Source organism: Primulina huaijiensis, chromosome 5 (genome assembly GCF_012295235.1).
Source record: "Primulina huaijiensis isolate GDHJ02 chromosome 5, ASM1229523v2, whole genome shotgun sequence".
In the NCBI taxonomy this organism is placed as follows: domain Eukaryota; kingdom Viridiplantae; phylum Streptophyta; class Magnoliopsida; order Lamiales; family Gesneriaceae; genus Primulina; species Primulina huaijiensis.
Genome location: NC_133310.1, coordinates 2,138,412 through 2,159,566, shown reverse-complemented (window position 1 = coordinate 2,159,566; position 21,155 = coordinate 2,138,412). Strand labels below are relative to the sequence as shown.

General features: G+C 37.9%; 3 protein-coding genes across 3 annotated transcripts; 2 read left to right on the top strand and 1 right to left on the bottom strand.

The window, feature by feature from the left end:
- The first annotated feature begins 7,187 nt into the window (after positions 1–7,187).
- On the top strand, positions 7,188–9,493 carry LOC140976585 (uncharacterized). The gene is made up of 3 exons (XM_073440821.1): positions 7,188–7,433; positions 7,894–7,966; positions 9,307–9,493. The coding sequence occupies exons 1-3, from the start codon at positions 7,349–7,351 to the stop codon at positions 9,356–9,358; spliced, it is 210 nt and encodes a 69-aa protein (XP_073296922.1). The 5' UTR covers positions 7,188–7,348; the 3' UTR covers positions 9,359–9,493.
- Positions 9,494–14,110: 4,617 nt separating this feature from the next.
- LOC140976271 (zinc finger protein ENHYDROUS-like) lies at positions 14,111–17,301 on the top strand. The gene is made up of 4 exons (XM_073440292.1): positions 14,111–14,918; positions 15,032–15,428; positions 15,527–15,792; positions 16,213–17,301. Exons 1-4 carry the CDS (start codon positions 14,819–14,821, stop codon positions 16,995–16,997), a joined length of 1,548 nt encoding a protein of 515 aa, XP_073296393.1. The 5' UTR covers positions 14,111–14,818; the 3' UTR covers positions 16,998–17,301.
- Positions 17,302–17,792: 491 nt separating this feature from the next.
- LOC140976661 (vicilin-like seed storage protein At4g36700) lies at positions 17,793–20,806 on the bottom strand. Its single transcript, XM_073440909.1, has 5 exons — positions 20,454–20,806; positions 19,567–19,751; positions 19,370–19,450; positions 18,960–19,280; positions 17,793–18,710 (listed from the first exon to the last, which is right to left on the bottom strand). The coding sequence occupies exons 1-5, from the start codon at positions 20,782–20,784 to the stop codon at positions 18,021–18,023; spliced, it is 1,608 nt and encodes a 535-aa protein (XP_073297010.1). The 5' UTR covers positions 20,785–20,806; the 3' UTR covers positions 17,793–18,020.
- Between the last annotated feature and the right edge of the window lie 349 nt (positions 20,807–21,155).

Sequence of the window (21,155 nt, the reverse complement as noted above, 5' to 3'; positions counted from 1 at the left end):
CGTAACTGTAGGTTCCTTAGACTGAGATAGAAGCTAGTGAGCGGGGTAGATTGAGTTTTCTTTCCTGCTTTTGATTGCTAGCATGATTACTGCTTTTATTATTACATATTTACCTGATTATCTGATTTGATTGGTAAACTGTATTAATTGAGAATGAATCAGAACCGATTCTTGATCAGCAGTAAGATGATCGGAGGTGGGACTGAATTGAAACAGATTTGTTGTATTGGGTTACTAATCCTTTTGATAATCAGGTATGCCTCCTCGAAGAATCCCAGAACAGGGCAGTACCTCTGCAAATCCGATGGATGTGACAGCAACACCAATGGAAACCTTGCTGAAGAGATTTCAGTCGTTCCATCCACCGACTCTGAAGGGTACTGAGACTTCAGTTGATTGCGAGAGTTGGTTAGATGACATTGAGATGTTGTTTGACTCATTGGATTATACAGATGAGCGGAGAGTGAAACTGATCGGGCACCAGTTGCATGACGTTGCAAAGAACTGGTGGATTACAACGAAGAGAGCATTAGAGCATAGAGGTATGAATGTTACTTGGAATGTATTTAAGACTGAATTTTATCAGAGATTCTTTCCAGTGTCATATAGAAAGGACAAAGGCGCAGAATTTGCAAATTTGAGACAGGGTCAACTGAACATTGAGGAATATGTGGCCAAGTTCTCTACATTACTACGATTTGCTCCACATGTGGCCGAGAACGACGAAGCTGTTGCTGATCAGTTCATCAATGGCCTGAATCCTGAAATCTTTACACTGGTGAACACTGGACGACCGAACAACTTTGTTGATGCCCTGAACAGAGCAAAAGGAGCCGAAGCTGGTCTGATTAGACAGAAAGGAGCTTCGTATGTCGCACCAGCACCGAGACCACAACAACCATCCTCAGCTCAGTTTCCACAACCTCCTCCCAGATTTGAGAGTGGCAGTAGCAGCAGTGGAAAGAGAGATCAGTTGAAAGCTCAAGGGAAACAGTTCAAGAGATCTGGAAGCAGTTCATCCAGTTCTAGTGGCTCACGACAGACTGCCCAGAGCCAAAGTTATACCGGAGCTTATTGCAGCACGTGTGGAGGGAGACATTTCACAGAGCAGTGCCAAGGAGTGTTTGGCAGTTGCCGTATTTGCGGACATCAGGGACATTTTGCTAGAGTATGTCCCCAGAGAGGTTCTCAAGGATCCCAGGGAGCAGAGTCATCTGGATCAGTGGCTCAGATAGGGAGACGACCATCAGCTGTTCATTCTTTCCATCCAGAACCATCTACCCAGTCACAGCAGAGGCCAGGAGGAAGCAGACAGTGAGCTAGCCTCCTAGACAGCAGACCAGGGTATTTGCTTTGACAGAGGAGCAGGATCAGGAAGCACCAGACGATGTTGTTGCAGGTAACTGTTTTTATTTCTGGTTATTCTGCTTATGTATTGATAGATACTGGTGCATCTCATACATTCATATCTGAGCGATTTGCATTGATGCATTCCTTGCCTGTTGAGTCATTATCTACTGTAGTATCTGTCTCTTCACCTTTAGGGAGAGGTCTTATATCAGTGACATCTGTTAGATCTTGTATACTGCGGTATGATGAGCATGAGATTGAGTTAGATTGCATTGTACTTGGGTTGTCTGATTTTGATTGCATTATCGGTATTGATATGCTAACCAAGTACAGAGCTACCGTTGATTGTTTCCATAAGATTGTGAGATTCAGACCTGACATGGCTGATGAGTGGAAATTCTACGGTAAGGGTTCTAGAGCTAGAATTCCTTTGATATCTGCATTATCTATGACTCGATTGTTACAGAAAGGAGCAGAGGGATTCCTTGTCTATTCAGTTGACGTACTGAAATCGAGCCCATCATTGGCTGACTTGCCAGTGGTGTGTGAGTTTGCTGACGTCTTTCCAGATGAGATTCCGGGATTGCCTCCGATTCGAGAGATAGATTTCAGCATTGAATTGATACCAGGTACAGTTCCGATTTCCAGAGCTCCGTACAGAATGGCACCGATTGAGTTGAAAGAGTGAAAGAACAGTTGGAGGACTTACTGGCCAAGGGTTACATCAGACCGAGTGTATCTCCTTGGGGTGCTCCAGTATTATTTGTGAGGAAGAAAGATGGTTCTATGAGACTCTGTATCGACTACCGGCAACTGAACAAAGCAACGGTAAAGAATAAATATCCCTTGCCTCGCATTGATGATTTGTTTGATCAGTTGCGGAGTTCATCCGTATATTCCAAGATTGATTTGAGATCTGGTTATCATCAGCTGAGAGTCAGGGATTCCGATATCTCAAAGACAGCATTCAGAACCAGGTATGGACATTACGAGTTTATTGTCATGCTGTTGGGTTTGACGAATGCACCGGCTGTATTTATGAGATTAATGAACCGTGTGTTTCAGAAGTATCTCGATGATTTTGTGATTATATTCATTGATGATATTCTGATTTACTCCAAAAATATGATTGAGCATGCAGAACATTTGAGAACTGTGTTGAAATGCTAAACTGTCAAAATGTGAGTTCTGGTTGAGACAGGTAGTATTTCTGGGTCATATCATATCCGGAGATGGTATATCAGTTGATCCCAGCAAGGTTGAGGCTGTGATTTCTTGGCCGAGACCGACATCAGTGCCAAAGATTCGCAGTTTTATGGGTTTGGCAGGATATTACCGTCGGTTTATTAAATATTTCTCGAGCATTGCCAAACCGATTACTCAGTTAACTCAGAAGAATGCTCCGTTTGTGTGGTCAAAAGACTGCGAGTCCAGTTTTCTGGAATTGAAGAAAAGATTGACCAGTGCACCGATACTGACTATCCCCTCAGGTACTGGTTGATTTGTTGTATATTGTGATGCTTCTCACAGAGGTTTGGGTTGTGTTTTGATGCAGCGAGGCCATGTCATTGCCTATGCTTCGAGACAGCTGAAGCCACACGAAACTCGCTTCCCAATTCATGATCTTGAATTGACGGCCATTGTATTTGCATTGAAGATATGACGACACTCCCTCTACGGTGAGAAATTTGAGATCTATTCTGATCGCAAAAGCTTGAAATATCTGTTTTCACAATCAGAACTGAATATGAGGCAAAGAAGATGGCTTGATTTGCTGAAAGATTTCGATTGTGAAATCAAGTACTATCCGGGAAAGTCTAATGCAGCAGCTGATGCACTGATTCGAAAGGTATGTTATTTATCCTTATCGACAATAGGTGTTTCAAATTTGATAGAAGATTGCTGTTTGTCTGGATTAGCATTTGAAACAGATTGTCAGCCTCTGAGATTGTATGCTATTCAAGTTGAACTAGAGCTGATGTTGAGAATTAAAGCGGCTCAGGAAGTGGATCAAAATGTGCAGAAATCGATTGAGATGGTCAGATCAGGTCATCGATCAGAATATCAGGTACGTGATGATGTACTGTATGTGAATAATCGTATTGTTGTGCCAGATGTTCCAGATTTGAGACAGCTGATATTGTCAGAAGCGCACAGCAGTCGATTTAGCATTCATCCTGGTGGCAGAAAGATGTACAATGATTTAAAGACACAGTTTTGGTGGAAACAGATGAAATCTGATGTCACAGAGTTTGTGTCAAAGTGTCTTAATTGCCAACAGGTAAAAGCAGAAAGAAAGAAACCAGGAGGTCTACTGCACAGCTTGTCTATTCCTGAATGGAAATGGGATCACATTTCCATGGATTTTGTGACGCAGTTACCGCGATCCTCCCGAGGTTGTGATGCGATTTGGGTCGTGATTGACAGATTGACCAAATCAGCATGCTTTATTCCGTACCAGATGACATACAGATATGACCAGATGGCTGAGATTTATGTCAGAGAGGTGGTCAGATTGCACGGAGTGCCGAAGTCGATTGTATCAGACCGTGATCCTCGGTTTACTTCGCACTTTTGGCAGAGTTTACAGCAGGCTCTAGGTACGAAGTTGCATCTGAGTACCGCATATCATCCACAGACTGACGGACAGTCAGAGCGGACTATCCAGACATTAGAAGATATGCTGCGAGCTATAGTGCTTGATTTTAGCACTGGATGGCAGGAGGCATTGCCACTTTGCGAGTTTTCGTACAACAACAGCTATCAAATGAGTATTGAGATGGCACCGTTTGAAGCGTTGTACGGTAAGAAGTGCAGATCCCCTCTGTATTGGGACGACATCTCCGAGGTTCCTGAAATTGGACCTGACATGATCAGAGAAATGACTGAAAAGGTAAAGCTGATTCAGAATAGGATGAAGACAGCTCAAGACAGACAGGCCAAATATGCCAATGTTCGACGTAGACTGTTGGTATTTGAGGCAGGAGACCGAGTATTTTTGAAGATTTCACCTTTCAGAGGAGTTGTCAGATTTGACAAGAAAGGGAAGCTGTCTCCAAGATATATTAGGCCGTATGAAATTCTCGAGAAGATAGAAAATCGTGCTTATCGTCTTGCTTTATCTATGTCTTTATCTGGAATACATGATGTCTTTCATGTATCTATGCTGCGAAAGTATCTCCCCGATGATTCTCACATTATTCAGCCAGATGAAGCCGAGTTAGATGAAAGTCTGAGTTATGTTGAAAAGCCGATTCAGATTATTGATCGTAAAGAAAAGAAACTCAGAACAAAGACTATCCCACTTGTGAAAGTCCAGTGGACTCGTCATGTCATTGAAGAAGCTACTTGGGAGACTGAATCAGATATGAGACAGAAATTCCCAGAGTTATTCCACTGATGTGAGTTTATTATTTCAGTATCTGTTATTTCTGATTTGATTGCCTGTGATATGATTGCTTGAGATTTCGAGGACGAAATCATGTCCCAGAGGAGGAGAATTGTAAGGCCCGAGATTATATCATTTTAATCCGAGATTATTTAATTTACGAATTTTGGAATGATGAATTAGATTCCACGATTTTTGTAATTAATTAGGATTGAAATTGAATTAAAAAGATTGAGCGGGGACCAAATTGCAAATAGTAAAGATTTCAGGAGCTAAAATGCAATTAAGACTTGAGTGTGACACTTGTCACATCATGCATGCTAATATATATAGATATTCACTTTCTTTCAGCAAGAACCGAGCCCAATTCTCCGAGAAATCCCTTCAACTCTAGTTTGTTGTGATTTGTGATTTCGTGTGATCCGTATATCAGAAATTAAATCCGGACACAGTACCATACTCCTCTCGTCGACAGCTACAACTGGACGTAAGTTTTACTGAGTTCTGTTATCATTTGAAAATATGATGTTGTAGGAATTTGATATAATTTATATATGATGTTCTGGATATGTTAGACATCGTAGAATTGAAGTCAGATCGAAGAACAGACTGATTATGAAATTGTTATGATTTTCTGATTATAACGATTGAAAATGGGACAGATTTGAATTATGAATTGATTATGGATTATATCAGATATGAGTTATGATTTGTAATTAATATCTAGTGATATTGTATTGACGGGAATATTGAGACTGTGCCATTATGCCGTTGATTTGAATTGAATTCAGATTGATCAGATTCAGTATTGACTTGAGAATGGAATGTTGATATTATTATTCTCGATATGTCATTTCAGATTTACAGAGACAGTCTTGAATTCAGAACTTCTATTCTTCAGACCGAGACTACAAAAAGAAAGGTATAAGTCAATGTCGAACCCGGGAGAATGACTCGAGTTAGATATAACTTGAGTTTCCCTAAACCACATACTTATTGTTATTATATGCATTGATTTGAATTGATATGTTTGTTCTATTGATTTATAGAAAGCGTGATTAGACGATTGGTCTTGTGACAGAGGTGCCAGACTGTGATAGAGTAGTCACTGGCCCATTGCACATTGTCACAGAGGAGTTATTGGCGGAGGTGCCAAAGTCTTTGACGGATAGGTCAAGACACTAGATGTTTGGTTTATATCGATGTTTGATTAGGAGTGGATTTACTTCTATTACTGAGATTCGATATAGTATGCCAACGTCTGGAAACCGGGATCCCTAGACTAGGAATGAGTCTAGTCTGAGCGGTAGAGTCACGAGTTATTTACAGTTTTATATCGATTTATGTTTTCAGATTTAATACATGTTATTGATATTTGTTTCATGCTTTTATATCGATTATATGATTGCATGTTTTGTTGATTTATACTGGGATGTATTTCTCACCGGAATTATCCGGCTGTTGTCGTGTTTGTATGTGTGCATGGCAACAGGTGGGACAGGATCAGGGTCCAAGAGATGAGGAGAGATCGTGATTAGAGTGGAGACTACGGACTTCGATGTAAATAGGGTTTGAACACTTGATAATTAGTTGTTGAACCTTAGATTTAGATGAATGTATGTTGTACAAGACTTGTACCTTTATACTGATATGTATAATTGGATTGATTCCATTACGTTCCGCACTATATTTTAAAAAAAAATTGTAGACCCAGATTAATTACATTGATCCAATTATCCCAATGACGACTAAGAAGATGATTAGCGTTCGGGTCCCCACAATTGTAATCAGTCCGACTCAAAATACCGTATGTATAGACAAGTAAGACAAAAAATTGTGTGAGACGGTCTCACGGGTTGTATTTTGTGAGACGAATCTCTTATTTGAGTCATCTATGAAAAAGTATTATTTTTTATGCTAAGAATATTACTTTTTAATGTGAATATCGATAAGATTGATCTGTCTCATAGATAAAGATTCGTGAAACCGTCTCACGAGAGACTTCCTATTAAAAAACCCTATGGTTTAAGGCTGTGTGGCTTTCTCGGTATTGGATAATTTTTTGGGCCTTGCTCTTTTAAGACCAGAACGATGGTTTGTAATAAACCAATATTGTAAGCCATTAGACTAGATGGGGAGCAAATAAATCGAGCCAATTAAAATGTTATTTGATTTTCATTCAAATTATGGAATTTGAAAATGTTTGAATTTTTTTTAATCGAATTTGAGTCTAAATTATTTTATTCTATAGTTCAGAAATATCTAACAGTTTTAATAATTTATTAATTTAATATAAATATATATTAAATAAATATATTTCGAATTTTTTTAATATTTATTTTTAATCAATAGTTCAATTAGAGTTCATGTTTGCTCCGTGCGTGTTTACTCATAACTTTGGTGTTTTGTTGTGAGACTTGTGACTACTGACCCGTTCTTATTGTGCTCATACATTTCTAGTGGCGAGTTTCCAGATCTGCAGGTGAATTTATGTAAAAAGTAAGCTTGTAATTCTGATTTCCTATCAAAATTTGTTTTTGTTCTTCTCAATAGTTTCTGAATTTCTTGAGCTTAAAGGAAGCGACGATCAAATTGTGGGAAAAAGAAGCGATGAATTGGGTTCAGCGCAAAATCTACCTCTACAATGTTACCTTCGGACTCTACATGCTTGATTGGTGGGAGCGTTTACTCTTCAGTATCCTTCATTCACTCTCATTTTCTTTGTCCAAGTATTATTCAAGGGATTTCAGCTATTTTAATTTTTGAAATTTTACAACTAATTGTTCTCAAAATTCAACATTCAATCCCAACTTACCTCGTATCACCCTTAAATCCCGGAAACTCGCCACTTTGTTCTAATTATTTGATCTACACCTGGAGTTTGATATAATTAACATGTTATCATGAGTTTAAAATGATTTATGAATTATCTGCCATTCGAATTCTGGAGGTTAAAAGGAGATAAATTGGAATCTTGGAATATAGTTAACTTAATGTGCAAAAAAGATTAGATGCAACATTTAAGATGCCTTTTTTATTCGAGGGAGAGATTATCAATGCTTGTTCCTCTGTGTCCATTCCCAACCCTGCTGCAGTCCGGATTTTAGAATTCTAAACTTTGAGTTCTTGTAGTTTGGGAACCTTAATGTTAGCAGATGCAGTGTTGCTTGTGTTAATGTGGTTTGTTTGCCTAAACGGGGCTCATCATATATCAGAGATTTACAGAAGGTATGGAGTTTTTCTTATGTTTTTCAGATTTGAGTTAATGTAATTAGTTAAGATTAGCTGTATGGTGAGAAGTTGCTTGAAGTAGACGAATAGAATGATACAGATACATTAATATACAGACTGGCTGGTTTTACTATTGAATAGGCATCAGATTTTTTTCATCTCCTTTGTTGTGGATCAGTTGACACTTGAATTATTCTGTTGATGTCTTTTTGTATTCGTGCATCTGTTCTTTGCGTTTTTATCTACTCTAATAGAATGGAGAACAAAGTTTCCATGAGGTATTGCTAGCTATCATTTGTTAAGATAGGTGAACCCAGAATAATCCTGAGGGGACTAGATGGGTTTATAGGGGCAAATCAATGGGGGTGAAACAAGTGTTTCAAAAAAAGTTGATTTCATTTCTTTTTTGGGTTGATGTCCCCCTTTTGTGTGGGCCATGGTTAGTAAAATAGTTACTACATGGAATTCAGTTAGTCTTAGAATTTTGAACGAAGTAATTGATTGCTCCAAATTGCGTCATATTCCTGTTTTATTTGCTATCTGTTATGCTGGTAAGAATCTATGGTAAAAGTTTATGGAGCAACAGATACTACTCCATGGGCGCTAGGGGAATTATTACAGCATATGACATCAAACTCCTTGTGTGAGGATGATGCATTTTACCTGTAACTTATGATCACAGTATCGTACTTTGCCAATCACCTCCTATGTTTTGATTACAGAGAATTATCTTGCATAATTCCATTTAATGACAAGTCTCATCGGTTTCTCCTTGATCAGACATTGATATTGGGCTAAGAAGCTTTAACTTTTCAGTATAATCAATAGTGATCATCAATAATTTGAATTTTGAATCACAAATGATTAGTTATATATATGACACCACTATTATGATGCTCGCTTCAATTTTCTTTTCTTCTTTTTGCCTTACCCTTTCCGCTTATTTTATGGTTTATCCTCAAATCTCCATCATATCATTACATTCCTTTTGCCTGTCATTTTTTGCCAATTAAAAAAGTCCCTCGTACGTTTGGTTGTCAACAATGTAAAGCACACAATTTTATTTTATAAACAAAGATTAGATGTAGAAGTTTTGCTGAAAACAATAATTTAAGTTGTGATATCAAAATATATGGATTTAACAAAAAAAAAATGAAAAGGTGAAGTTCAAAACTTCAAATAAATCAGAGTTAAAAAGTATTCTGTCATTAGGTTTCTTATTGGTTTATCCTCTTAATCAAACATGTTAAATTTAGGTCCATTATAGTTTTGTGTTATTCAACCCTTTCCAAGTATATTTACCCTTCTAATTGTGTCTTTGGAACTTTTTCACGCAGCTATCGCAATGCATTACCAGTCGCAGGAGCCTCAAATCTGATAACAATTTGAACATGAAGTGTGGGATTGATTCCATCTTTTACTTTTCTTTCCTTTGATATGTAAGTTAATTAACAGAAGTTCTCGACATTATATGCTGCAACCATATTTTTTGTGGGATAAATTATAGACTTTGTTGATTTTTTATCTTTGTTCCAGACTGGAATTAGATCTTACCAAGAGATTTATTTTATAACATCCAAAATATCAACTTTCCCCCCGAATTTTTTTGTGAAGGAACAAGTCCCAGATTCTCGAGAACTGTATTTATGAATATGAACAAAGAAGAACAAAAAAAAAACTTGTGATTTTGATTGTATTGATCTCGAATGACTTGTGTTTTTCTTGTAATTCTCGCTCGTCTGTTTCCTCAACGCCGAGACCTTTGCTAAATTAGCCTCCGAATTGTCGATTGTTAGCCCCCAAAATAGCTTTTTGACGTCTGATCCAAGGACCAAAATTTCTATTTTGAACATCCCCGACTCGAGGGCCATAAGCACTGTATCCCAAAAACCTCGAACCCCGCGATTTTGCCTATTCCATTAGGCACATAATCTGCGACCCCAAGAACTTGCAAGATGTCGTGCTAAATAGTAAACATCTCGAGCGTTGCACTTGGTTCTCAGACTCCCGTGCACGATACTCAACATCCAGAACTATGATCTCCCTCCATGCTCGGAATGTCTCTGTTAAGACGTCTCACATCGATTTGATATATTTCTCGAGAGTTGCATATATGGACTTGGACAATTCTTCTCTTTTGGACTAGCTTTTGGGACTTAATTAGGTCAAAAGTCTCGATCTTAACATGGTATCAGAGACCATGTTCCAACGTTATATGTATAGATTGTAATTGTTGGACTACCTGTTCTGCATAGTTGGACCACATGTTCTATGCATAGTTGGACCACTTGTAAATTTTATGTTCTAGATGATCATTCTTGGACGTTGGAATTACGATAGTTGTCTACATCGGAGCTTTCTGGCCTGTCTTCTTCATAGCCAACATAGCTGCATAGATTGCTAGCAGGACTATGACTACAGTTTCATTTTCTTTCATCAAACAATCCACATCACTTTGTTGTTTTTCTCGTCTAAAAATCATTCAGACCTCAAGGAAATTCATGGGCCAAATTTATATTCCGTTCATGAATTGGTTTCTGCTAGCTCTAACCCTGATACTAGTGTGCAATATCTCAAGTATTTATGAGATTGGAAATGCATATGGCATTGCGGAACTCGGAGTCATGATGATGACTACAATCTTACTGACTCTTGCAATGCTTCTTATATGGCAGATTTAACTTTTTTGTTGTTATGAGTTTGCCTATGGTTTCCTGGGGTTGGAGTTAACATTATTTTCGTTAGTTTTATGGAGTGTGTGGGATCGTAGTTGGATCATTATGGTATTTGCCATTGTAATATTTTTTTTTATAATGTACACTTGGAACTATGGGAATAAGCTTAATTATGAAACAAAGGTCAAGCAAAAGATGTCGATGGATTTATTGCGGGACCAACCTTGGAAGAGCTCCTGAAAATGATTTAGTTTTTGGGTTTGAGTTAGGTCAAAGTCTCTATCTTAATATGATATTAGATCCAAGTTCCACCGTCATGTGTTGGATCAGTCACATATAGGTCACACGTTAATGTCTCCACGCTCCGGTTGTTTATTCTATAGTGTGAGAATGTGTGCTAAGGTGTCACACATCAGTTGGATATATTATCTGGGAGTTGTATATATAGACTATGACAATCTTCTCCACTTGAGTTAGCTTTTGAGATTGAGTTAAGTTCAAATCTTAACAGTCTCCGGTGCTGGAGTGCAGGTCTAGTGCAATCATACAGTAAGGTTTTAGGTGATTTTCGATTTTTAGATGTTGGGTTCAAGGTCAGAATGCTTGATTTTTCTTCTGCACGCTTGTTATCATCAATCATTGATTATTTCAGAAATTAAAAAAATATGTTCTAAATGCTTTAATATCCACTCCAGTAAAGTTCAAGACTTGTTTATATAGTTGACATTATTTATTCCCAGCAAGAACATGGTTTGACATATCCTATTGAAAGGAGAAAAGTAGGACAAAATTTGACTATTAGTTAAACAATTGCATTCCGAGTCATTGCAAACATAATGAATATTTGATGAATAAGCGTCTCTCTCGTTTTTTAACGGCTTGTTTGTATACAAAAGCCAAATACGCGAAGTCCAAATTCGACATCAAATAAATTTTTTGGACGATGGTGATCAAAATGGTTATCTAAGTTTGCCTATTTTGTGCTTTACAAATCTTAGAAGTTGTTTATTTTTGGACATTTGGTTTTTTTCGCAGAAATGTAAGTATTTTCTAATCATCTCACTAATTTTTTTAGAAACGTATCTATTTTAATAATATAGAATAGATAGATATCATTGTGTTCACAAGCCCTGTTGTATGTGTTATATTATAATAGTTAATATAATTAGAATAATCATTTTTTTGTGATATATCATATTATAAATTTATTCAAATTTATGAAAATATTATTTTCATGATGGAGTTGAATAAGATATCTATTTCATAAAATTGATCCGAAAAACGATCTAATAACAATTTTGTGAATGAAAATATGTCTAAACCTAAAATGTGTTATTACCCATTACGATTCTTATTGTGATGTGACATTAAATTACATGGTGCCATGTGGATCAAGAGACAAAGGACATAATATTTAACTCGACTTTAGGATTGGCAAATTGATTAAATCTAATCTTAAATTAAAGATTAAAATTTAATAATAGATTAGACCAAATATATATATATATTAATTAAAGTTGTCTTAAAAATATGAATAAAATAATCATAGTTGTTTGACTTTTGAATGCATCTCACATAAAAACACATGCTTGACAGCTTGCATGCCATAATCCTTTTTTTTTTTGCAAGCACTGTTCGTTTGTTGAAATTCAAAATACAAATAAATATCTTTACATTATTTAATATTAATAACTACAAAAATTGTCTACGTACAAAGCACATCCTTTTATTAGGCTTTGGTCATGTCGCCACCTTGCAAGATTTTAAAACATTTTTTTTCCATCGAGTTAATAAAAAAAAATGGCAAAAAATACTTATTGTTTTAATTTTGTATTTCGTAAGGCGAATATAATCAATTAAAACAGTTGAAACTATATGGTTATAGAAAATTTCAGCATTATTTTTGTTTTTTTATAGTTATATTTCCAATTTAATCCGCTTGCACGCATAACATAACTATTTTTTTTTTTAAACTATATTCGTTGTTAGTTTGATTTAAATGTTTGATAATACAAATGACTAAAATGAGTAAGTCTATTGTGAGATGGTCTCACGAATCTTTATCTGTGAGACGGGTCAACCCTATCGATATTCAAAATAGAAAGTAATATTCTTAACATAAAAAGTAGTACTTTTAATAAATGACCCAAATAAGAGATACAACACACGAAATGATCAGTGAGACCGTCTCACAAGAGTTTTTGTGAATATCAAATATATGATAGACTACTATTGAAGGTACTCCAAACAATTATTATTAATTTTTCAAATTAACCAGATTGTCTAAAGTTGTATGTAATAGTAAATGAAAATAAGCGGAATTTTTGGTGTTTTTGTCCATACTATCTTGGACTTGTACCATTTTTTTTTCTCATTTGCTAGAAAATCCTTTAATCCACTGGTTCTTTAATCACTTTTGGTCCCTAACGTTACTTGTTCATCAATAATTAATGGAAAAGAGACGTAAGATGCTCGTGGAAAAACAAATCGTTTTGGTTTATCTTCTTTTAACGATGAATTGACAACATACATCAAACATATCAGAAATTCATTAAAAAAGATAATTTTTTAATTAATCGAAACATTTTTTACTCGATACAAAGGAGACGAAAGAAACTCAAAATAAGGGAGTTACGTTTAATTCTTACACTGCGTTTGGTTGGAAGGATTAAGTAGGATAGATTATTTTATCACATTTTATCTAATGTTTGGTACGTTTTTTATTTAACCGTCTCAATCCCTCCTATAAATGATTAGGTTGTATTACGTGTGATTAAATAATACTCCTTCATTCGTAGGATTATTAATCATTCCTCTATTCCTACTATCTTTCCAATTTTACCATTCCTCCTTCGTCGTTGTTGAACCACCTCGGCCTTCGGACCACCGCAACTACCTCGGCTGCCGGATCGGCCGCCGGACCACCACCATCGTTGGACCACCGCCGCCACCTCGGCTGTCGATCGGCCGCCGGACGCCGCCGCACCGCTGTCGTCGGACCACCGCCGCGCACCGCCGTCGCCGTCGCCGTCACCTCGACTGCCGGATCGGCCGGAGTGGAAGAAGAAAAAAAAGAAGAAAGGGCTACTTCGTCCTTTCATCAAAAAATTTAAAATTATCATACGCTTAAAAATCTTACCAGACATAATATTATTTTACACCATATATTACATTTCTACGAAAATCATTTTCTTTATTATTTACATACTAGCATTAAGAGATAAGGTATAACTCTTTTTGATAATATCTACTTAAATCTTTGATGAACAAGACAATACGATGTTTTAATGAAAAAAAATCTTCTAATAGTAGAAATATTAAAATTAGTATATTTTAAGATGAAGATAAATGAAGAAGGTTTTGAAAATGTATCCAAATTAGAACTCAAAATGGTACTTATGAGTTCAAAGTAAAATAGAAATAACAGCTTTGAGTTCAAAGTATATTAAATATATTTCTTTTAATCATGGAAAGTGTGAAGACCCAAAAGGCAAACATCGAAGAGGGAAGACTTAGGCGCACACACACAGTCATTTACGCACAATACACACTCATCATCCCCCGCAAATCCTCTCTCTAGCTTTTGCAAGCCACCGGATTCATTATCAATTATTCCACGTAATCTGAAAACCCGCATCAAGAATCGGGTTTCAGATTTGGGTTTTCGGATTCGTTCAATTTTATGCATCGATTGTCCGCTGATTAGAGTGGCCTTATCTAGATTTCGGCTCCCATATTCTTGAGCTTCTGTAATTTCATCAGTCAATACGCATGAAGTTCTCAAAATTTCCATTTTTCCCGCAGCCCATTTCGTTGATGTTTGAAATTTTGGTTGTTTTCCACTTTTTCTCTCTCGTGGGATCGCTGGAGATTTAGTTATCCGGTGACTTTTTTCGTTGCTCGTTTTACTGGTTTTGTTAAGCATTTCTTGATTTCCTAATTTAGGGAGTTGGTCGTGAACTGGTTGTTGGCGATTAAATATGGTGGACTGACCAGTAAATATAGCTAAGTTTATAAAGCCGCAGACTTTGAGGAAGTAATGGGGAATTTGTTGAAGCTCAATTTTTCTACAGTATAAATTGTTTCTTGAATTTTCTCTTTGTAATAATCGCAGAAGAGCGAAATCTCACCGATCAATCATTTCATGCGTGCTGAGTAATATAATCCTTACATCATGAATGATTCAACGGTGTCCGTTGACTCCTCTTCGGGAAACCGAACTGCAGCCCCTCCAAAACCAGGTGCTAAGAAGCGGAACCTGCCTGGAATGCCAGGTAAAATAAAGTAAAAATTGTGAATACTTTGTTCTATGTAATAATTTCTGATCGATTAGTGGAAAAGATTGATTTTTTCATAGCGGGTGGTTTTCTGTATGTGTTATTCCTAGACCCTGATGCGGAGGTGATTGCTTTATCCCCAAAGACTTTGTTGGCAACGAACCGATTCGTTTGCGAAATTTGCAGCAAAGGTTTTCAGAGAGACCAGAATTTACAGCTTCATCGGAGGGGTCATAATTTGCCATGGAAGCTTAAGCAAAGGTCGGGTAAAGAAATCAAGAAAAGGGTTTACGTTTGCCCCGAACCGAGTTGCGTTCATCACGACCCCACACGGGCCTTGGGCGATTTGACAGGAATCAAGAAGCATTACTGCAGAAAACACGGGGAGAAGAAGTGGAAATGCGACAAGTGCTCCAAGAAATATGCAGTTCAGTCTGATTGGAAGGCGCATTTGAAGATTTGTGGAACAAGGGAGTATAAATGTGATTGTGGAACTTTGTTTTCAAGGTTCGAGCGTTTCAAGTTTAACCCTTTTTGTGTTTCTTGACTAAATTGATTCATGCTTCTTATGGGGTTGATTTGTGGTGTGTATGATTGGTATGCAGGAGGGATAGTTTTATTACACACAGGGCCTTTTGTGATGCATTAGCAGAGGAAAGTACAAAGGTGCAGGGGGTGGCTGCGACTCCATGTGCCGATGAAGATCCAAAAGTTGATGTTCTTGCACCAACAGCACCTCAGCAGCCGCCGCCGCCGCCGCCGCCGCCGCCGCCGCCGCCGCCACCACCACCACCGGCAGCACTACAGGCCCCAGCACCAACACGCGTTTCCACTGATGTAACGGCTTCTGTTTTACCTGTTCAAACACCAGGTACTTTGATCTAGAAATCTAGATTTTGGCGGTTTAAGATTTGGGTTTTGTCCCATGTGTGGGGGTTCAACCAGAAAATATTTTGTTGTTTATATGTCTGATCTTGGAGTTTAGTTGTTTTTTGTCTGTTACTGGTATTTGTTGGTATCTGAATATGATGCTGGACGCATTCTGGTCTAGTATTTGAAAGCTCAAGAACTACAAGTTGATAGAGAAACAATTAATGATTCATCTGAATTTATAATTGAGATTCATCTGAATTATTTTTTTTTAAAGCAAGGTCATCAAGATCCAAAAGCTAAAAGGGATAATCCATACGGATTTAAAATGGAGACCCCTTTTTGTATATATTATTGTTAAATAAAAGCCTTTCTTTCCCTTGCATCTTTATCATTACAGTTCACATCTTGATTTTAACAGATTTGCTAGAAAGCACTAGCCCAAATCCCACTATCACTCCCATTTTCGAGGAGACGCTGCCCATGGTCAACTTGACAACAAGTTGCAGCAGCGGTGGCAGCAACAGCTCCAGTAGCAATGGAAGTTCAAGCAGTAAAGTCTTTGCCAGCCTGTTTGCTTCATCGACATCAACAGCAAGTTTGCAATCTCAAACAACCGGATTTACGGACTTATTCCGAGCAATTTCTCATCCGGACCACGTTCCAGGCATCGCACAACCTTCATCTTCCGAACCCGTATCACTGTGTCTCGCAATGAATCAAGGTTCATCAATCTTCGGAACGGCAGGGCAAGAGCGGAGGCAGTATGCTCCTGCCCCTCAGCCAGCTATGTCTGCCACAGCATTGCTTCAGAAGGCTGCTCAGATGGGTGCCACTGCATCAAATGCCTCATTATTAAGAGGCCTCGGGATAGTGTCTTCCTCCACACCCCATACTGGTTCACAAGAATGGAGTGGGCAGCTAATCAAGCCCGATGGGGCATCATTAACTGCTGGCCTTGGCCTTGGACTGGCCTGTGATGGCAGTTCAGGTTTGAAGGAACTCATGTTGGGTGCTCCATCAGTTTTTGGTCCTAAGCATCCTACACTCGACCTACTCGGGCTAGGAGTGGCTGCAAATGGCGGCTCGAGCGGCGGGCTATCGGTCCTAATGACGTCCATAAATGGCGGGCTTGATGTTACCGGCTCAGCTCCACCGTTTTATGGTGGAGAATATGGTGACGAAGATATCGGAAGAAGGTCATGACTGGCTCCATGCTATAAAGGTTAGATACATTTCTAGCTAATCATCATGTAATATTGATGTGGATTGATTGCATATCTAATATGTATTATTTACGTTATATATATTTTTCAAGGATTAAAATTTTGAAGTCTTACGTATAAAATATGCTTTTCTTGTCTCACCAACACTTTCTAGAGCATGCAATAATGCATACTTCTAAGTGAAGACAGGGGGCAGTTGAGGCTCTTTAATGTTCTCTGTTGCCTTGTAATGGACATGCAGACCAGGCCTCTATCTGTAATATATTTCCTCATTTAAAATTTCAGATATGCTTTCTCATCATTGTTCATTATATTTACTATTTTGGGACACATTGGTTTTTGCATAATTTAGTAATCTTACATGGATCCAAACCTTGTGAATAAATGACACTTAATTGTATCAATAATAACAGAGTTTACTAAAAACGAACCAACTTGCAAAAAAATCAACATTTTAGGTGATGAGTGAAAATGACAATTAAAATATGAAATAAGTGGAAAAGGATAGAGTGGCAGTGGGTATAACTGCGAGGGCGGCAATCATTAAAAATAGGTTGCAGTTAAAGGGAAGACGTCACTTAAGCCAAATGTATCGAGCCTTTTACCTTTGAAGGAATCTTGAGAACTCAGAACTTTTAAATACTACTGTAATTTGACTAGCCTGGTTTTGTAACTAAAAAATGTAATTTTAAATGTCACAATTAATACCTTGGACTTTACCTGAAAAAGAATTTTCTGAAGTGGGAGTCATGCAAGGAAAGCTGAAATATACATAAACACCAGAATTTCTTGGTTGTTTGGACAAGACTCAAGATTTTATAAACCAACTTTACAAGCAGAGAGTTTGCCACAGAAGCTTTATTACATAGACCAAACACAAGAAATAACAAAATAAACAGAGAAAATCATTCAAATATGATCGGCAAATCGGAAGATTCATCCCCTCGTCAATCTAATCCTCAAAACTCCCTTTCCCCAGTGATTTTCGGGATCTGATGGTGTTTCACCACCTGGAGCTCCGCTGCCGGCCGGGCTCTTCTCCCTCTCCTCCTCCTCTTTCCCTTTCCCTTTCTTCTTGTTCTTTCTGCTCTCTTTGTCTCTCTTCTTCATCTTCTCGTTTCCTCCTCTCTTCTTCTTCCTTCTCCTTTTCCCCTTCTTCTCCCTCTCCTCCTCTTTCCCTTTCCCTTTCTTCTTCTTGTTCTTTCTGCTCTCTTTGTCTCTCTTCTTCATCTTCTCGTTTCCTCCTCTCTTCTTCTTCCTTCTCCTTTTCCCCTTCTCCCATTTTCCAGAATTCTTCCTCGGCACAAGAGGTACATTTCAAGATTACTGACTCATCTTCGGAAGCCACTAACTGGTTGATAGTCTCTTTTGTGCTGTTGAATGATGCTGCAAGAACGTCTTTGTCCAAAACTCGGAGGATGGAAGCTTTTCCTGCCAAAAACTGAGGATGGTTCTTCTTTGTTGAAGTGCTAAATCCGACAAAAACGAATGTATCGTTGTTGAAAGCCATTTGAGCCATCGAATGGAATCTTGGAACGGAAAACACATCACCTTTGTCGACCTTAAACCTCATTTTTTGACACTCTGTATCATCTTTAAGGCTCGAACACACCACTCGGATCATCCCTTGCCCATGCAACGCTATAGCAATTTCAGTGGCCATCGGATTCCAATGCGGGCTCATCATCGATCCCTACACATTAGAACAATGCAATATTCGGTCACCCAACAGCTGGATTTGATACAAGTTGACCCAACAATGATTCACATGCTTTTAGTATTTCCCAATAATTTACATAGTTTATAATCTCAATATTAACTGAATCCTAGTGGTCATATACATACTATTTACATACATAAATATATACTTACATGTAGTACCATAAACAATTATTAATGTTCATGATGTCTTGTGGGTTAATGTTTTAGTATGGTAACTTACTTCCGTCAAGTTCACCATGAATAAACCGAAGTTGGAACCCTTGAGTGCAGACAACTTCTTCTTAGTTACAGTTGTGCTCCAGCCATTGCAATTTTCGAAATCTTTCTCCTCTTCCAAGAAATTGAACAACTTTGCACTCTCCTTCCTTTTCTTCTTCTTGTTCGATTCAAATATGTTATAACTTCTGCCGGAAAGAAGGCTTGTTATGTATCGATCCTCAATATCCCACGAAGTTTTCTCCAATTCCGATTGCTTATCGGCAGGTACAATTGCTGGTGGTTTTGTTCCACTTAATAGCTCTTCTATCACTTCATCAGAAACCTTCAACACATGCACATTTTAATCTAAATTAATCATGCCTATCTCAATGAAATTCTTGGATCCGTGGGAATAAGAATCTAAGTTTCCACCTGGAAAGTTGCCTGCAAAACTCTCTTGTCGAATCCAAGAATCATGTCTCGGATAGTAGAATATGGTCCAGTTGCTGGTTCCTGTATAAGTTACATGAGTTAGAAGTATACATTACTTCCCACAAGCCCAAAACTAATATATCATATACTAAGCGAATGATTTGTGTGGAAAGTATAGCACGCCAATAATTTCTTACACGAAGGTCCTCATCTGAATTAGCGAAAATGGCATGGATCCTAAGTTTTTGTGGCTCGGCTTGATCGGTCTCCTTGCTGCTATTCACGAAGAAAACAGATCCTTGTTCCAGTCTGTAGACATCTCCTTGCTTTATATGGGTACGCTTCAGATAATCTTCCTCCGTCCAGCTCAACTGGCCACGTCCTTATTCAAAGGAGGTTAAAAGAAAATGATATTACGGCGGAGGCGGACCCAAAAGACCAGGAGAAAGGTTTCAAACGAGGCGCGCGACCAAATGCAATCAGGGATTTTGACAAAACTTGTTGTGAAATATCAAAGTCTTTTCAGGTGAAAGGGTCGTTCATAGTCCACTGCCCTAAAAAACTACTGAGGGTGCATTTTGATTTGAGTATGCTTTCAAATACTGTTTTGTCGAAATCCATTTACAATATAATTTCAAATCCATTATAAATATTTGGAAATGAAATTAAGGGTTAGAATACTCCCATCTTGCACAATTGTTCTCCATGAAGCATTGGATTAATGGTTAATAGTCAAATTATAATTTATAGGCATAGTCTGTTAGTAAAAAAAAGTTGAAAAAATCTCAGCGTGACAATTCCTGCATCATTACATGTTGTAATTTGATATCCGTGGCAATCAATGGTTAATCTATCAGGGAATGTTGCAGGAATTGTTGTAAGAAAATTTTCCAAAAAAAAAGTTTGATCAAAGTCAAGTGACCCGAGAAATTCCGAGTACACCCTGTATAGATAACACAGCACGAGACATCAAGAAAAGTCTCGAAAACAAACCTAGCGATTTTCAAACATGCTGTAGGGATGAAGCATGGAAAATATTCAGATTTAAAATGTTAAAAACAAGTTATTTTTTGTATGAAACTACCTGAGTGGACATAGAAAACCATATCTGCATGCAGAATAACAGGGAGGAAGAGCGAATTGGGCTCCAAAGTGAAGAACTGAAGAAGATAGGATCCTCCATTGACATCATCCCTAATCCTCACGTCCGATATCTCTCCATACTCCGTCGAAACCAGTGATCTCCGCTCCTCCCTCTTCACCAAAGGCCCTGAGCCCCAGCCACCACCGCCTTCTTCTTTCGAACCTCTGTTAGCTGCATGCGCATACGCATTGCAGATCCCTGAAAATATAGGCGAAACCACAAGAAAGAGCAGCAGGATGCTGCCGGAGAGACTCATGCTTCTCTTAAACATTTGTTGTTTGCTGCAATTTCTTTGTTGGGGGAGCGGGTTTAAGAAGTGAAAGCAGCGCTGGTTGGAGGGTACGTGGCGTTTGCATGGACACGTGGGGGATTGGAGAATCGGATCAGAACCGTGGAGATTGACTTGGAGCGGGAAAATTTCGAAGCAGTTTGTCTCTTCTCTTTTGGCAGATTCTGAACATTATTCAGATAGGGATTGGGAAGAATGGGCCTCGTTGAGTTTCAGCATGGCCTGGTCCCTTTACTCCAAAAATGACATATCTAATTTTTTTAGTTCCGATATATCTCGTTTTAAATTTAAGATTTTGATGTTAAATATAAATTATAATTAAAAATAAAAGTTGATATCAAATCCTTCTGAAA

What these genes read in the sequence shown, in the direction of transcription:
- LOC140976585 (XM_073440821.1), top strand. Translation starts at nt 7,349, where the DNA reads ATGAATTGGGTTCAGCGCAAAATCTACCTCTACAATGTTACCTTCGGA. An exon ending in GTGGGAGCGTTTACTCTTCA is followed by an intron (nt 7,434 to 7,893) that starts GTATCCTTCATT and finishes TAATGTTAGCAG; the next exon opens with ATGCAGTGTTGCTTGTGTTA. An exon ending in ATATCAGAGATTTACAGAAG is followed by an intron (nt 7,967 to 9,306) that starts GTATGGAGTTTT and finishes TTTTTCACGCAG; the next exon opens with CTATCGCAATGCATTACCAG.
- LOC140976271 (XM_073440292.1), top strand. Translation starts at nt 14,819, where the DNA reads ATGAATGATTCAACGGTGTCCGTTGACTCCTCTTCGGGAAACCGAACT. An exon ending in GAACCTGCCTGGAATGCCAG is followed by an intron (nt 14,919 to 15,031) that starts GTAAAATAAAGT and finishes TGTTATTCCTAG; the next exon opens with ACCCTGATGCGGAGGTGATT. An exon ending in TGTGGAACTTTGTTTTCAAG is followed by an intron (nt 15,429 to 15,526) that starts GTTCGAGCGTTT and finishes ATTGGTATGCAG; the next exon opens with GAGGGATAGTTTTATTACAC.
- LOC140976661 (XM_073440909.1), bottom strand. Translation starts at nt 20,784, where the DNA reads ATGTTTAAGAGAAGCATGAGTCTCTCCGGCAGCATCCTGCTGCTCTTT. An exon ending in GGTTTTCTATGTCCACTCAG is followed by an intron (nt 19,752 to 20,453) that starts GTAGTTTCATAC and finishes CCTTTGAATAAG; the next exon opens with GACGTGGCCAGTTGAGCTGG. An exon ending in ATTCAGATGAGGACCTTCGT is followed by an intron (nt 19,451 to 19,566) that starts GTAAGAAATTAT and finishes TAACTTATACAG; the next exon opens with GAACCAGCAACTGGACCATA.